Source organism: Chlamydotis macqueenii, chromosome 7 (genome assembly GCF_036417535.1).
Source record: "Chlamydotis macqueenii isolate bChlMac1 chromosome 7, bChlMac1.mat, whole genome shotgun sequence".
Taxonomy (NCBI): Eukaryota; Metazoa; Chordata; class Aves; order Otidiformes; family Otididae; genus Chlamydotis; species Chlamydotis macqueenii.
The window spans coordinates 21,346,591-21,364,318 of NC_141562.1; the positions used below are offsets into that span (position 1 = coordinate 21,346,591).

Genomic DNA, 17,728 nt, shown 5'->3' on the forward strand with positions numbered 1-17,728 from the left:
CACAAGTTAGCCATATCACTTAAAACATCTGCTGAACAACCACCAATGCAGTCACAGTAGCAGCATCTGCTCCTGAAAGCTGGTGGTCACTAACACGTCCAATTCACAGGTATTAAACACCTCTTTAAGCTAAGAAGTCATAAAGCCTCAGTTAAGAAAAAAAAAATAAAGAAAATCTCTAAATACTGTTCCAGAGAAGCAGCTTTTAATAAAATGAAAATATTTTTTTCCCAGGAAAACATTTTACTCTTCAGTCACTACCTCCTGACAGAGCATATTTACTGTATTTCACCCAGTCTGACTCCGGACACCAATTCTTAAAATAGACTAAGGAGGGGAGGAGGAAGAAACAACCAAACAGGAGAACAAGATTTCTCAAGTCACATTCCCACTGTGTAACATCTCCAATTGCCTTTCCAAGACCAGTCAGAATTTTCAGTGACCGAGCTCTGTCTGAAGAAAAGCAATACATAACTCTCCAATTATGCTGGGAATCTCCACTTCAACCCATCAGAATTAGCAGCTCTGTTGGAACTACACCACCTGCATGTATTAGCAGAAAAAGACTGAGTTGTTTTAAGCTCAATATTTACTACTGACAGTCATTTTCTTTGAACATAGGCTAACACATATACCAGCAAAGGGAGCCTATCATACTACTATACAAGAAATGCCACTATTTGCTCCTCAGCATATATATATTTGCCACAGCCAGCCTAGGTCTACCAAAGCCTTTGTTCTGTTAATAGCAAGAGAAAATCACTATGGAGAACATACAGACAGAAGATACTAACTGAAACAGGTTGGTCTGCCTGCTCTACTTACATATACATGCATACATTTTAAATAGTGAGCCAGGTAACTTTAGGAAGCAGTAAGAAGTGAGCATACAAAATCTATACACAGGTACTGCAGAAGGAGGCAGATAGAAATGGTTCTTAGAGAAACTAAATTAAAAGTACTGAGTATGTGTCTAACATCTAAGATCCATTTCTAAAATAGCAGTCATACAGTGACCTCTCTGCTTTTAGGGAGAAACAGGTAGGCTTGCTAGAAATGTGATTCTACCAACCAGGGCATCCCGACTTAGTGTTGATATGCATTACCGATATTTCTGCCAGTGAACCTAAATGTAAACAACTTTAATAATCATAGGAGGTACTGATCACACTGTTCTTCCTCAGGTAATCACACCTCAGTATTATGTTACTCAGCTTCAGGTTGAACGGAGCTTAGAGTGTTTCACTTCTTACCACAAGGGTCTCAGTGTTATTCTTGTATGGCTGAATAATTCAAAAGTCTAAATTTCACAGCTGTTGATACACTCCACCCCAATCAATCCTTAAATGTCAGATGTTAAAAAACTGTTGTTTTGCTCCATTGCTGTATGCCAAATAACTGAATCACCAGTTTCTTATCCCTTTCCCTAAGGACAAGGAAGGCATAATGCATGAACTCCCATGAAGTAGCTTGCTTACAATTCAGTTTTTCTAAGAGCACCTACTGTTATCTGTTGCAAAGTCTAACTTCTTCTTCTATGCCCTACATACTGCAAGACACAAAGACACCGAAACAAAGTCTAATTTGAGGTTTGAGAAGATACATCTTATGCAGATGCATGAAAGCTCCCTGAAATAGGAGGAATATGAAACAAGTGTTTTTAAAATAGGCTTTATATTAAAGAAGAAAAATATGTTACCATACACTAACCTGTATCTCAAGCACTTTTGGAAGTACAAGGTAAATATTTAAGCCAAAGTGGTCTGGTCCACACTGTACAACACTACAATGCAGTGGAGCTCAGGACGCCAATCCCATTAGTGATTTACACAAATCTTTATTTAAGCTACTGAGAACTTTAATTACCTGTCTCACTGGAGCAGTTAGCCTCCTCCTTGGATGTATCTTAACTATGCAAGCATGAAGTTTAATTTTAAAAGCAGCGTGGTTGGATTGTGCCATACAGAACCAGCCTGTAGCTACGTGTAAGCCAACCTCCAACATCCTAAATTAAGGGCATAAAATTGGCGACTAGTTACTTGCACCAGTAGTTGCTTTAAAGCTATAGTGTAGATTCACTCTTTAAGAGAGGGAAGAAGGATTCCACCTTTCTACCAAACACAAGCCCAGTAATAACAGTGTGAAGTACTAACAGCTGAGAGTTATTCATAAATGACTATCAAGACATTTACTTTTATATCTTAACATTTTCAGGAGTCATAACTAAGTAACTAACCAAGAATAGGTACTGTAGAAAACAACCTTGAAGTTATTTCAAGTCTGTATAGTCCTTGGGATAGGTATGCGTAATGTTCACATTTAAAAAGCACGCAGAAATGCCAAGAGACTTTTTTTTTTGTTTATTCTCTCTCTGAATCTAAGCTCCTTTTATTTTGTTGTGAGCCAAACTGAGAGCTGCAGACAGAAAAGAACTTTGCTCCTAGAACAGCAGCAGTTTTCTTCAGCACAAGCAAAAACCACAAAATCAGTCCACAACAATCAATATTTCAGTTACACAGAACAGCAGCTTAGTTTTCTTCACAGCTGCTAACACCAGCTATCTGTTGGAATCAGTTGCAATAAAGATGTCAACTATTTTGACTGGTCGACCAATTAGGATAAAAACCAAGTCTCAAAATTCTTGACAAGTCCCACTGAAATTCATATAACTTCCGTACAGCCGGAGTGATAGTAGAAATACTTCTGTATTCCAGTGATTATTTTAAAAAAATATTAATTGTATCTTTTGTTACTGTCAATATATTCCAAAACGAACTGCACCACTGAAGCACCATCAGCTCTTTTTAGTATCTTTAGATAACCCACCTTAGCTGGTACCTATACACTTCCAACTTTCCTGACGCCACTGAATGCGGTGCTAACGGGAGCGTGCACGCAGACTGCAAGGTGCTCCTGGGTTTTGCTGCCTCCCTGAATACAGGGAGTGAGACCATTCAGAGGCCACCAAAATTCTTAAGGCCCTCACTGCTACAACAAGGGAGTATGAAGAAAGATATTTGTGTAGATACAGTCTCCACAGACTTGAGGCAGAACAGGAGGAAAATTGTGCAGTTTGTTTGTTTGTTTGGTTGTTTTGGTTTTTTTTTTGTTTGCTTGTTTTAAACTGGATGTCCAGCTTTTCATCGATGATCTGAATAAACGGCCAGTTCCTTGAGCTACTAAAAACCAGGAAAGCAAGGAGAAGAAAGTGAAATCTGTCACATCCACATCTTAGGTTGATAACATGTACTCAAATCTGTGTGATTTACTGTGAAAAATGAAGACACTGGATACATTGCAAAAATGCTTTCACAGTGAAAAAAAAAAAAAAGCATAAATCAAAAGACTCCGCTCATCTTAAGAAAATTAATTCTCTTTATGTTAACAAACCAGTAAGTAGTTGGAGCAGTTTATCTTGAGATAAAGATCTCCATTACTCCAAAGTTTAGCTGCAGAAGCATGTGACAATGCAAATAGAAGGTATCTACAGCATTGCATAATTAGGTAACCTGATGCACTCCAACAGCTGTGCTATGTGGGGGAAAGGTTCACTCAGGAGAAATTCCATGATACATTTAACCTAGTTTCTGCACAAACTTTGAAGAGTATGAACCTGTAAGGCTATTCCTATAAGGCATATTACATTCAGAATTGAACACATTTGTTTAAAAAAAATAATAATAATTAAAAAAAAAATATCTATGCTTAACATACAATATAAGGAGGGGGTGTGAAGGGTCAATATGAAATCACAACATGGACAAGATCAGGGGAAGCGAGAATGAAAGGGAACTCCTAGGTCACTAAGTGACATTTCCCCCCATTAAAGATGATAACCAAGGGTAATCCTTTTCATATGTTTAAACAATCACTACATAAGGTTAGCTGAATCTTTTCACTCCTCAGCCCTTAGAGAGATGGTGCCTGAATCCTGCTGTTAGAACCTTCTTCGCCCTGCCTGGACCCTAGATTCATCCATGACCAATTTGCAGCAGGTTCTTCTTTTGCCGAAACTGTTTCATGTTATACAGGTCTCTTACAAGACGTGTATTTCCTCAAACTCGGCTATAGTATCTCATTCTTTAATCAATAATTTGAATAGTGGTATCAATACTCTGATATCTTCGTCAGAAATATCTGAGATTAAATATCTCGGGTTCAGCTGCTTTTCTTCCTGGACACACATATGATGAAATCCTATTACTTCATTTACATTTTTTATTTGCATTTAATTTGCATTGCTTGATGCTTTGATGATCTTAGAACTTCCTGTTTTAATTGGGACTGGAAGAGGGGAAAGAGAGCCAAAAACAAGAACAGAAAAAAACCCAAACAAAACAAGTCACACATAAGACAGGATAGCATTCTTGCAGGTTCTCAAAGCTGCTTTCTATTGAAAAAGAAGCTGATAATAGTTTACATATATTTTTCAATTACTTCTTCCTATTTCACAGAGTTATTTTGAGCAATCCAAACACGCTGTAAAATGGAAGCATTTGTTTTCCTTTGAACAAAAATAGAATACACAGCTTAAAAAATTAATTATATCCGATTAATAATGCAAGTTTCTTCAAACCTTCTACAAACTTATAAATAGAAGTTTCTTCAAACCTAGAGCTAAGTAAATCATGCACATAATCAGGTGAACCCATCCAGTTCATCTTCAGCAGCAAGGGCTTATTCAATGTCTACCTTCCCACTAGAAAATGAAGCAAACAAACAAAAAAAAACCCAACCAAAACCACAACACAAACAAAAAAAACCTTCAAACCTAAAAGCAGAGAGCTGTTTGTTAAACACTCACGACCGTTCACACATATGTGGTCATATTACCACAAACTGATTTCTGAAGATAGCACTAGGAGACTAGGTCATTACTTAGCCTGGATAGCTTCATTAAAAAACTCTAACAAATAAAAGCCAAACTTAAAGCTACAAGAAGCAGTGATTAGCTATGGAGAATCTCATTCTTGGATCTGACAGCACCCAGCCTGATGGAAGTGATTTGCGTAAGTTTCCCATTCCTGTTGGAAACAGCTTATCTTGTTGGTAAGGCAGGTAAGCAGTTTTAACTCACAGGACACTTGACCACCAACTAGTTCAGTTTTTCATGACCAGTCCTATTCCTCAGGCAACCCTTACCTCCACCAACATTAAAAGCAGCTGGAGACTAACTTTACACAGCATGTCACCTGAAGAAGTTCTTAAGATTGTGGGATATTCCAATGCCTTGGACAAAATTTCAGTAACTGATAATGCTGTACTTACTCACTGTGTCAAACAATAGCAAGACCCAAACTGTTTTCACTCCTGTATTCTTTATTAAAATATACTACATAATCACGGCATTCTATATTTTACATCACTAGAGGTGAAAAAAACCCCTAGGTTTTCCACACTTTCCACCTGGCCTTAAGTAGTACTATATAACCATGCTGCAGCCAAACATCACAGGTCTAACAACCTGTATATTGCTCAAAAGCATTCCTTACTGTGGAAGCTACAACTTGAAGTGTTTAGAAATTAACCACAGCAATTATAATGCACGTTAGTTGTAAACAGTCATGCTGCCTCAAAACACGCACTCTTTGACCCCTAACAAGTACCAGCTGGCTTGAGGTGAGATACAAGATGCTGATCCCTGAACAGAGACCCCAAAGCTTTAGCTTCATTTAAGAAAAGCAATAGAATTAAGATGTTCAGCTGGCTTCTTCCCCGTGTCTGATGTAGAATAACGCTGTGAAGCACCCCTCCAGTTAACTGCTGTGCTGAGATCTTTGTCCTTACTTGGCTACAATGCTGTTTCACAGGGATCGATGAAGGCCCTTAACTGCTCTTTTTCTTCTTTGTGTTCAAAGATCACATTTAAACTGAACAACATCACACTTTAGCAGGCTTTTTCATTTTCAGAATTCACACCGTTTCAGTATTTTATTGTCTTCTGTAGTGCTTCACAGTGCAAGGTATCATAACAGATGCTTTTCTGAATTCATTAAGCAGTGCTGTGATACAGAAAGGTAGTGTAAACCCTAGCCTCACAAGGGGTCTGCACTAATGATTTGAACCAGAAAACTGACATAAGCCTAATATTCCTGACAACTCATCTAGTTCAACTAAGGAAAAAAAGCAAAGACAAGTTTCTCAACAGAAGAAGCAGAAGGCAAGTTAAAAAGACACATTAGTCCCCAGATCCTCTCTCACCACAGGCTAATCAGCAAACCATGCTGGTTTCTCAGGGAATCTTCCCTTCTCAGGGGGAAAGAAGACTTGAAAGTAGAAAAGACTACCTCACTTTGGCAGAAAGTAAAAACAACGAGGAAAACATAGAATTTATATGGAATTAAAGGAATAATTGCTGCAGAAAGATAGGTTTCATTTGTTGAAATATTGGGAAATGCAAATTATCTCATTATCTTTTCCACCACGCAAAGCAAACCCCACAATCAATACTGAAGTCTTGCATGCCATGTGGCAACTGCACTTCATTTTGCAATCTGTCCTTAAGCACAGAACAAACATCTGCAAAGGCCAGAATTAAATACAAAAACCAGTAAAACGGGACCGTGTAGTATTTACTAAAGATGGATACAGTGGAAAGCTATGCAGTACCAGCAGAATTTGACTATAACTTAATACATTTTTGAAGCTGGTGACAATATACTATCATATTTCCCTGCAAGACTAATATAAACCTGCAAATATATTCTTGTACTAAATAAACCATATCATTAAAAAGTACAAGACCAGCAGGAATTCATTTATTTTATTCAGCAAAGAAATTGTCTACAAAATAGTTCTACAAAGCACTTCTCTCACCTGCTGTTTTCCTTAAAGCCTCATTTCATTATGACCCCATAACTGAAGACTCGATCGCTATACATCTTGGGCAATACAATCACCTACGCTCTGTACTCTGCTGGGCTCTTTTTCCCCTCAAGATAAGAGGGAAATTCCAAATTCCCCATTCGCTCTTATTCAAGTGATTACATGAATCGCTAAAAGCCTTTTTTTTTTTTGCTTCAAAATAGTTTTTACTATAATGAATAGTTTGATACACAAGTGCTGACTCTTCTTAGTTACAAGAAATCTAAATGTAAGTTAGTCCAAGTTCTGCAGTTTTTGTTCCTGAATGAAAATTTGTCTAGAATCTGGACAAAGACTACAAAACCAGTTTGTGACAGACAATTAATTGGTCATTAACACGTTAAATTTTGTAGAAGATTAAGTTAACTATTAGCAGATACTGTAAGGGCTATATGATTAAGTGATACATGTAGCTCAGCAAAAACATTTTAGAAGTCGGAGAAGGCACTGGCTAACAATCAGCCCTGTGAAAGCTACAGCTCTTTAAGGCTGTTTCTGACTCTTTTGTTCTGCTTACACAGAAAAGTTTTTAAAGCATTCATTTCAAAAGAAAGGGGAAAAAAATTCAGAGTAGCTGAATGCACACTACTTCCTACTGAGCAGAACCATCTTTAAGTTTTGGCAGTGGGTAGCTGTGATCCTGACTATCCCTGATTACCCTTTTGGAACACATTGAACTTTTAACAAAGCAGCAAACATTCGTTGGCTTTATTTGAAGGGCTGGTGAAGCAAGAGCGCAAAGAAAGAGAGTACTTTTTCCAGTGGATTGTTTCACTTGTAGAGTTTAACACAGAATTATTCACTAGCTCTATACATACATGTAAGAAGTTAGCTATGATCAAGTAACCAAAACATACTATTAAGCAACAAACCTTATGCAATTAAATACACCACAAATATGGATGTCTGAGATTCAGAGCCTTAAAACAAAACACGAAGCAGACTGCCAGTTCGCTAACACCTCCCAAACCAGCTATGCCAAAGCCACAGGTGATGCTTCTAAGGAGCATATTACAAGTTTCTCGGGTTTGCAAGATACTTTGTTGCGCTTTTTTCCCCTAGTCAGAATAACTTGCAATTAGCTCCCAGGTCTACTTTTTTTTCTCAGTTCTAACAACTGGGAAGACGCGCAGACCAAGACGGCAGAGCCGTCCCAACGCCCCAGAGCGCCCGGCCGTTACTCACAGCGCTGCTTGGACACGATGAGCTTCATGGGTGCGGCCGGGAGCCGGCGGCAGCCGGCAGGACCCTGGGCGCCGCCCGACGCGGAGCTCAGAGCGGAGCAAACCCGGCGCCCGCCGCCCGCCCGCGTTCGTGCCGGGCCGCCGCTCTCCGCCCGCCACCGCCCCATTGGCGCAGGGCGGGCCCGGCCCACGCGGCAGCGGGGCCGTGCCCGGGCGCCGCCGCCGCATTGGCCGGCACCGCGGACCCTCGCTCCGCCCGCCCGGCGGTGGGTGGAGGGGCGGGGGGGCGCCCGCGGCACGGGAGCCGGGCGGCCGCCAGCCAGCCCCGGCCAGGCGGCGCTGCGCAGGGAGGCGGCGCGGCACTCGCGGCCGCCTGACACTCGGCCGGTGTGGAGGCCCGCCGGGCCGGGCTGCGACAGCGCCGCGGGAAGCGGGCCGGGCCGCCGCGCTCGTTACTTACGTGGCCTGTGCCGCCCTGCAGTGCCGCCGCGCTCGTTACTTACGTGGCCTGTGCCGCCGAGCCGAATCCGTCCTCCGGCGCAGCCTGCATTTCTTGGCCGGGGAGCCGTGGCTGAGCGGCGGCAGCTCCGGGCGGAGCAGCAGCGGGTGCGGCGCCTCCCCGCAGCCGCCGTTGCTCAGCGGCTGGCTGGACGGGTGGAAGCCGTTCTGCAGCAGCCCGCCGAGCAACGAGCAGGCGGTGGCGGGCGGCGGCCCCGCTGGGGCGGCAGGCTGCGCGCGGAGCTGCTCCCCCATGGCGGCGGCCTCTCCCCTTTGTCTCCCGGCTCAGCTTCGGCTGGGCGCGGCGGAGCCTCCGCTCATGCCGGCGCCCGTACCCGCAGCTCCGTGCGCTGGGGATGCGGCGCGCGCCCCCCCGCCACCGGCGGCGCACGGCGCAGGCGTCCTGTCCGCAGCGCGCTGCAGAGGGGCGGCCGCCGCCCTCCGCCGGGGACGCGGCGACCCCCCCCCCCGTTCCCGCCCCGGCCAACGTGCGCGTTCCCGGCCGCGGCGCCCGGCACCTGCGGGGCTCCGCGAGCAGCCCCAGGCCCCTACTCGCACGGAGCGGGCTGGCAGGGACAGGGTCACACTGGGAGCTGGCATGCGGCGCGATTTCAGTGTGACTTGGCTCCCGTGACCCTGCGCGCCGAGCACACCGGGCAGGCCTCCCCCTGCAACCGGCTGCAGCGTGATTGTCGCTTCACGGTGTCCGCACGCACACTCGAGTGACTCAGGTATCTGCGGCTCTGAGGCCTCCGTGCCTGTGATCCCAGTTATGCCTCCTACCTCACACAAACCTGTTTGTGCATCCGCATCGACATACAAATTTTTGTCTACATTGTCACAGGTTTCCTCCACAGCTGAGAGGGACCAGTGTGACCTTGAATGTGTTTGACCTTGTGCTTTTTTAGTATCTTGGCTTTCCTTGCACAGCACTGATAACTTGTGACTGTGATTTACTCCCCCAACCACTGAGACAACCAAGTGTAAAAGCACATTTTATGAATTAAATTATTAAATATCAAGTGGACATAAAAAACCCCCCAACAACTGGGTGAACTGTGTTGCAGTGTCATGTGTATACTTGAAAAGAAACAGTAATTGAATTTTGCTCTGCACATGAAGGTCACTTCTTTATACAAACTGCCAGTCACTACATGGATGATTTTCCTTAAAGTAAAAACAGGTCACATAATGGCTCCTCCTTACACCTAAAATTAGTATAGGATACAGGCCCTTCACTGTAAAACACCTACAAAGAGTGAAGAGGTATTCTAACTGCCTCTAGAAAGGGATGCTGTATTAAGAAACTGCTTCATGAGAGGAGGTAACTTCACATTCTCTCCACTTCTCAGCTGGGAGCAGAACATTCAGTTTAGGTAACTGGGAGCAAGCGACAGAGAAACATTTATGAAGTTGGGGAAATGAAGAAAGAGTGTTTGAGAACAAAGAACAAGTAAAATTTTCTTCCTAAAAACCAGTAATCAATGTTCTGAAGATGATTAAAACACTTCAAATTCTCCTCATATCCTAATGCATAAGCAACTGCTGTAATTCCCAGCCCAAAAGCGGTTGCCCTGAAGAGGGTAGGAAGGCAGGCAGGCAACGTACACTTACTGGTAGAAGGAGCTGTAGTGTTTCCAAAACTGTGAAGTTCTTTAAGAACTCCATAACTTACTGAATTATGTTTAAACTAAAAACCAGAAGTCTGCTGCCTGGGCTAGCAGGGAGCATCATACCACTTGTTGGCATTTCTAGGCAGCTGGCTGGTTACACTTTATGAACTTCCCTTGTTAATTCAGGCCTCTCAGGGCATGAGGAGTACTCCCTGCTGCTGTCCCCAGTACTCCCTGCTGTTGTCCCCTTCTCCGTCCCTGATACAGAAACTGATGCCACATACAGCCAGCCCAATGCAGAACAGGGGATCATTCCTGCAAACCTGGCAGGCAACGTACACTTACTGGTAGAAGGAGCTGTAGTGTTTCCAAAACTGTGAAGTTCTTTAAGAACTCCATAACTTACTGAATTATGTTTAAACTAAAAACCAGAAGTCTGCTGCCTGGGCTAGCAGGGAGCATCATACCACTTGTTGGCATTTCTAGGCAGCTGGCTGGTTACACTTTATGAACTTCCCTTGTTAATTCAGGCCTCTCAGGGCATGAGGAGTACTCCCTGCTGCTGTCCCCAGTACTCCCTGCTGTTGTCCCCTTCTCCGTCCCTGATACAGAAACTGATGCCACATACAGCCAGCCCAATGCAGAACAGGGGATCATTCCTGCAAACCTGTCTTTCTCTGCAATTGCAGCGTAACTGGGGGCAGACACATAGGCAGTTACTACATCTCAGACTATCTCAGTTACTTTACTCCAACAGCAGCAAGACCACCTTTAATTGCTCGCTTACATTTCCCTGTGGTAGGATAGCAGTCCGTTCACAGACTTTGCAATGGAATACAGTATCTGTTTCAAGTACTGTAACCCATTTTAGGTACTAAACTTCTGGAATAACTAACAAAGGATTAAATGAAACATCAAGTTTTAGTCTAGGAGATGAAAGATGTAAAGGGATATTCAATCCTGGAGCAGGTAACAGCAAAGGAACTACATCACAGTTGTTGAGAAACAATAAAGAATTCATAAGCAATAACTGCAGTAAGAGAAACTTACTTTAAACTTGAGGCAGAAATTTCCTAGAATGAAGTTAAGACAAGCATTAGACTGCACCGGAAGACTCAACTGTCCATTGCTTCAAGTTTTTAGGAAAAGCTAAGTAAGTGAGGAACAGCCTAGGCAGAGCTGATCCTGACTTAGAGCAAGGAGAAGGCATGGGATAGAGACCTTTCTTAGGGTTCTTTCCAATATTTTGTTTCTAATTAAATACTTCCCTAATATTTTGCTGTAAATATTGTACAATTATGTCCAGGATAGAAGAGGACTAGACTGTGCTGAATAGAAATAGTAGGTCAGGAAAATACTGTTGGGATATGATCCAAATCACTGACAAGTGCAGGGGCAATGAAGACCAATGGCATATAACAACAACAAATGTCACCTCAAATAATGCTGGAGAAAATACAAAAATGGAGGAATGTTAAAGACTGTCCAAATCAATTGGCAGTTTTATGTACAGGGACAGATTCACTTCTACTTGTGCAAGTTTCCCTGATCTTGTAAGCTTTACAGCAGGAATGGATGAAAACACTTTCCAAACTTTTTCTGTTGTGGAAAGATTAAGTTTCAAACCAATGAGCTGCTTTATCAAAACAACTTCAGACTTTGTACTGATGAATATCACATGAACTGATTTTTGCACTGCAAAATATCACCTTTTTAATATTATTTTTGCTTACACTTGTTTAATTTTGGAATGAGCTTTTAGAAAGGTTTTACATACCCTCTTCATCTTCAGTTTTGATTTCAGAATTCTTCAACTCTTCTGATATGCAAGCTAAGACAAAGGGAATAAAATTAGAGCACGCTTAATGGATTATGTGATCACCTGTAAGGGTGTAAAATGAAGGAATCTCATGTCCTCAAGTGCATATAGCATTGCTTATTCTGGGCACAAACAAACTACAGGGCAATCCATTTTGGCATTCAGGTGAAAGAGACCTGAGCCTTTTGCATTAATAAAGTTGAAACTGGGAGCAGATGAACTGTTCATCCTATTCTGCATCAGCTGAGAGCCACAGGTAGAACCACAGCACCACATTTCATGAACTCATTCCTGATGTAGTGATGCAGACAGCCTGTGTTCTTCTAATATTCTGCACAGGGGCTAAATTGGTGACGTGAAGCTCTCACATTATATTTAGTATTTGAAAATCTGGAACATCTTAGAAAACACAATCCAGAAGAAATATGACAAGTGATAATGTCACCTTCTCAAAACAGGACAAAAAGTAGAAATAAACCGTCCTGCTCATCTCATGTTTAAGCAGCTGGGTCAAGATCTGTTGTCTGCTGTTTTTTAATCCATACTATTTACGAGACAATGCATCACTGGCTGAAAGCAGGTATTGTTTTTAAGAGCTACTGCCTTCATATACCATACATAGACATTCAGTATGTTACTGCCTACCCTACATCCCTTTATATTAATTTCTGTGTATTTTACATATATTTAAGTTGTTGCAAATCAAGAACTAGGTGGAACATACAATATCCATCAATGAACTCATGTTATGTATTACGGGTTCAGTTTCTAATGCTTTGGTGCAACCAAAGTAAATTTTTCCTCTTCCTTTTATCCTAACTTCCTAAACAAACCTTGTGAGCCAGTTCAGTCTAACTTGCAAGATGACAATCCAGGTAGAGGTGCAATATTGACAAAGAAAATCAAGGATGCTTCCAGTTCTTTCAATATTAACATTTACTCAGTATTTCTGTCTTCCTTTCTGAACAGGAGTAGGTGGAAACTATTTTTTTATTTTTAAATAGTTTTCTATATATTTCACTGTAAACCAGCAATCTGGTGGTAAAAGGACAACAAACACACAGTATGCTGAAGAATCCGGGACACAAATGGACTCAGAACAGTGAAGAAGTCTTCTATACTGACTTACTGCATATTACACATTTGTATGGCAAACACTTCATGGATTATTCCATACTTGCCTGCACTTCAGACACCCAGCTTTCTATCACTGCCATTTATTTGTTTATAAACACAGAGGGCCAGGCTGCAATTCTCTAACACTATGAGTCAGCTTCAGCAAATTAACAACCACCTTGTGATTAATATACTCTGCCACAAGATCTAAAGTGTTGCGCTCCAGCCCTTACATTTTCAAAACCGATGGAACTAAAAAAAAAAAAAAAACACACCAAAAAAAAAAAACCACCCACAAAAAACCACAAACAAAAACAAAAACAAAAAACCCACCCAATGTTATAATCAGGCAATCTGGCTTGAAATTTTTAGGAACCTATGAGGATTAGCTCATCGTCCCTCATTCTGGGGGGCTCCCACATCCCAGGTCCGAGGCTAAGCTAAAATAAGCATCAAACAGGTTCACATGTAAATCCATTACCCAAGAACCAAAAAAATCTTACAGAGCACCAATGGTGTTATTTTAATTCAAAGCCAGTGAGCTACAAAGCTTTGGTCATATTTTGGAGAGAAGTGGTACTGAGGAGCATGTACACATCTTCTCAAATTCCACAAACTGTATTATGCAATGCAAAGAGTGTAATGAAACAGTAATGAAACTGACTCATGGCATAGCTGCCTGCAGATTTGTGTTCAAGGGGTTGTTGGCACTTTGCCATTCCTCTTTGTATTTCCATTCAGATTACTTCTATGTTCATCCTATTTCTATATTACAGGAAAGTTATACTAGTTCTTATTCAATTTTATCACTTTGAAAATAAATACAGTACACCTTAATAAATTAACATAAAAATATTAAGAACATTCTTTCAAAAAATCAGATACTGTTGATTTGTTTCAGGTATATTCACATATCACACATATCAAAAGGAAAGTGCCAAGTCTAGGAGTCCCGTATTTCTTCCTAATTTCTTTTCAGAACTGGGGAAAAAAACCTCATATTTTTTTGGTGTATGCAAGACCTTTGGTAGACAAATTTAAAATATGTATTAATGCTCTTTTTGCCCTACTTCAAATTGCAGGGCTAGAAGACTAACAGTCAAGCATAACTATATAATCACAGATGATAGATGTGTAAATCAAAGGGGACAAAACAGCTCTAAAACTGTTTAGAATTCTTTTCTGTAAAATGCAATATCAGAGTCTTTAAAAAGGGACCAAAAGAGCTCTAGTATTATCAGTGTGATCACAGGAAAGCTAAGCCTTACTATGACAACAGCTAGCTAGCACAAGGATTCTGCTTTCCCCAAACACTCATGCATCTGAGAGGGAAAACTGATTGCACATGACAGAGGAAGTGAAGGGCATAAATTTAGTCATATGTCTAAATCTTTGCCAGATTGAGGCCATGAAAGATGATATTGAGAACATCAGTTCCTTCCCTCCCCACCCACCTCCTTTCAATTATGCCTTCTGTGACACTTAAACAAAACCTGTTGATTTAATGAAGAAAAGCCCTGTTCCTCTGCACAGAGTTGAGCTTAGATCCCTGTCACTTTCATCAATTGAGAGAAACATGGAGAAAGGCGCTCTGTCTAAACAGGAACTTAGCTTTGGCGATCTGAACAGCCCCCAGGAGGAATATTCTTTCACTTCACTGATGACAAATAGGGCACAGATAGACCTCCTGGCCCAAGCACCAAGCTGAGTGTCCAGGCAAAGCAGTAGCAATTGCACCTGGAAAAAGCTGGAGTAACATGAGTTACATCTCTAGCAACAATAGCCAAGACTAGGGAATAACAGTCAGAAAAGTACATAGCTGTAGTCTGGTCTTACCAGCCTGCTCATCCCTGTGACTAGACTTTGCAGTGGTCCAAGTGATTTCTACAGTTGTCCTTCGGCAGTTCTGAGATGAGGTTAGAGACTGCAGTTGCCGTCCTTCATCCCAACTGAAAAAAAAAAAGCATGCAACAGACACAAAACAGTGAGAACCTTTTCCTTCTAAAGCCTTCTAAAGGCGGTATCTCTGTTTCTCTGTGTCCAACTAGACAATTACAACTTAGTTTGAAGGTGCATTTACTCTCCACAATTTTAACTGATCCCTGGCAGAGCTGTTAGTGCCCTTCTTTTACAGGAAGCAAAAACCTTCAGTGTCTTAGTTCAGACATTTCAAATACAACTCCCCAAATCAGTAAACATTTAAAAACTAGTCCTTGATTATTCCTTAGGAGTACAAACCAGTGAAGATAAAGTCAGCATTGGAGGTGAATAATCTTTTTTTTCCTATGTCATAGTTGCTATTCTGCAGCTCGTAAAAAAGGGAAAACCAGTAACAGATTCAAACTTACATATGTAAAAAAGCTAAAGATCTCATTTCAAATACACTCTCCTTTGCCCCCATCCACTCTAAGTATTTGGCTCAGCGTACTGCTGCTTATCTTTATCTATCAAACTTAAATATGCAAAATGTAATTGGAAAACATGCAGGTTCACAACCCACTGACTGAGAAATACTGTTCATCATCATTAAAAAAAAAATAAAATAGCAACAAGTGGCAGAGCATTTGGTAAAGAAAACAATGGCCTTTGCTCCTGACTGCTCCCCCATAGACAATTCTCCTCATGTATGTATGCATACTGGTTCTGCTTGGCTAAATGTCTTCACCTGCTTTTCAACTCGGCATTTTTATATGGTCCTTCATAATGTCATCAGGAGGGAAGTGACAGTTTCAAAACAAGCAGTTTGAAAGACAAGAGAATGGCTGACAATTATAAAAGACTCTCTCTTCCCCATTCAGCACTGCCACATCAGAAGAGGAGAAACTGGTTCTCCTATCAATACTCAGCTGCACAGAGATTTTTCACTTGCATTGGTCTGTACTCTCAGAGCTTAAATGCTGACATGAAATTCCCAGAGATATTAATGATTATGAATCAAGTAACAACAAGGAACCAGACTTTCTATGCCTGTATGTGGAAGAGGAAAATAAGGCATCTCTCTGAACTATTCTAGCTAGACACACCTAACCTCCAATGCAGACAAAACTGGCTTCCTCTTCTAACCACAGAAGGGGACACACAGTATCCATCAGAAGGTAGAATGGACACAGAGTTTTCACTTTCCTTCTTCCAAACTAGTCCAGGGATGGGAATCAGTGTAAAAGGGAAACACACCACACTTTTGGAGTTTCTCCTCAACCACCTTCAGTAGCAGGGAAGTATATGCCTGAATGTGCATTTAAGCACAGGGCTAAATTCAAACACCACAACTAATCTGGAGTGAAAACTTTAGTACTTGAACAATATGACTTTGCTTTCAGATAGATAACTCAAAGATTTGTTTAGGTTTTTGATGCTGAAAAAACATTTAATATGTCCTCGTGAGACTAAGCTGAAACCACACACAATAAAACTCAAATGCTAATCTTTTTAATCCATGTTTGCAAAGAACGAGAGACTTGTGTAGGAAGGGACTGTGCTATAAACGACAAAGTTGTTCCTAAAGGCTCCAACTACTTGGTAACAAAGAAGGGAAACAACCAAATATTATGGTAACATTGGATTGGTTTGCCACAGCTACATCCTCCGATATTTCTGGGACTGGTGACCTTTCAGAGTAAATATTACAGTGAATAGTATGTTCTGTGCAATGTATTTTGTTTTGTTCAAGAGGCCAATTTAGAGCTTTCAGATTTTCACAAGGTCAATACAAACTATGTACACACAAAAAAAAAGAAAAATAGAACTATAATCTATAATAACACGTCTGTCTTTTCATTAGATACATTGTGAAAAAAAAAAAAAAAACAGTAGAAAGTAACTTCCAAGGTCATTCTTGCATAGAAGGCAACTTGCATTTCACTGCAGTAATATTAGTGTCATCAAAATATTTGTTATCTTGTAATAAAACATACAAATACGAACACACACTTGGTCTAATGGGAATTTAAGACTTAAAGAGACAATGTGGGTCATCAAAACAAGTTCTCTGAATCTATGATTAACCTGAAAGGGTCTAAGAAACATATATGCCAAGTACCACAGAGCACAAAAGATTTTGTATTCTCTCATAACATATGACTGAATTCCTTGGGACCAAAGCATTATTTTAACACTCACGTATAAAGTCCTCATTATACACATGTATTGTTCTTTTTAACCCAGAATGCTAAATCAGACTCCTTGATCTCTTGAACACTGCTAACAAAATTTGTCGTATTTATCCTTAATTTTGACATGGAAGTCGAATAAAGAAGCTACAGAGTTACTTCTGGTGCTAGCAATTTCACACATGGGAAGGGAAAACAAAAGCATTGTGTATCTCTCGTAAGACAGAAGACAAAGATACCTTTTCTGTTTACAAAACCTCTGCATATCCACTGAAAACAGAACTGATAGGACTAAGACATCAATCTCATACTTTTTGCCTGACCGCTCTAAAAGTTGCAAGCACCAATTGATTCGCTTTTCCTCCATTTATAAAATTTATTTAAAATATCAAAAGAGATACCTATCTTGTCTTCATTCCATTTTCTCTAAGAAGGGGAAAAAATAAAAACAGAACAAGCACACAAGCCAGAAAGGAATGTACAGCTATCCCCTCAGATGAAGGTATGAGGAAAATACTGCTGCAG

The 17,728-nt window shown here is 41.1% G+C and overlaps 1 protein-coding gene across 21 annotated transcripts in view; it reads right to left on the reverse strand.

Annotated features, from left to right (window-relative positions):
* Window positions 1–17,728, reverse strand: part of PANK1 (pantothenate kinase 1) — a 46,898-nt gene that overhangs the window by 17,854 nt on the left and 11,316 nt on the right. For 18 of the 21 annotated variants that reach the window (XM_086752193.1, XM_086752177.1, XM_086752197.1 and 15 more), the window contains 2 exons: window positions 14,931–15,043; window positions 11,937–11,990 (listed from right to left, as the gene is read on the reverse strand). In XM_086752193.1, the coding sequence (XP_086608319.1) occupies window positions 11,937–11,990; window positions 14,931–15,043 (167 nt within the window). Of the gene's footprint in view, window positions 1–8,049; window positions 8,152–8,551; window positions 8,860–11,936; window positions 11,991–14,930; window positions 15,044–17,728 lie in introns of those variants that run through there. The other 3 variants (XM_086752178.1, XM_086752186.1, XM_010116930.2) reach the window with 3 other exon arrangements.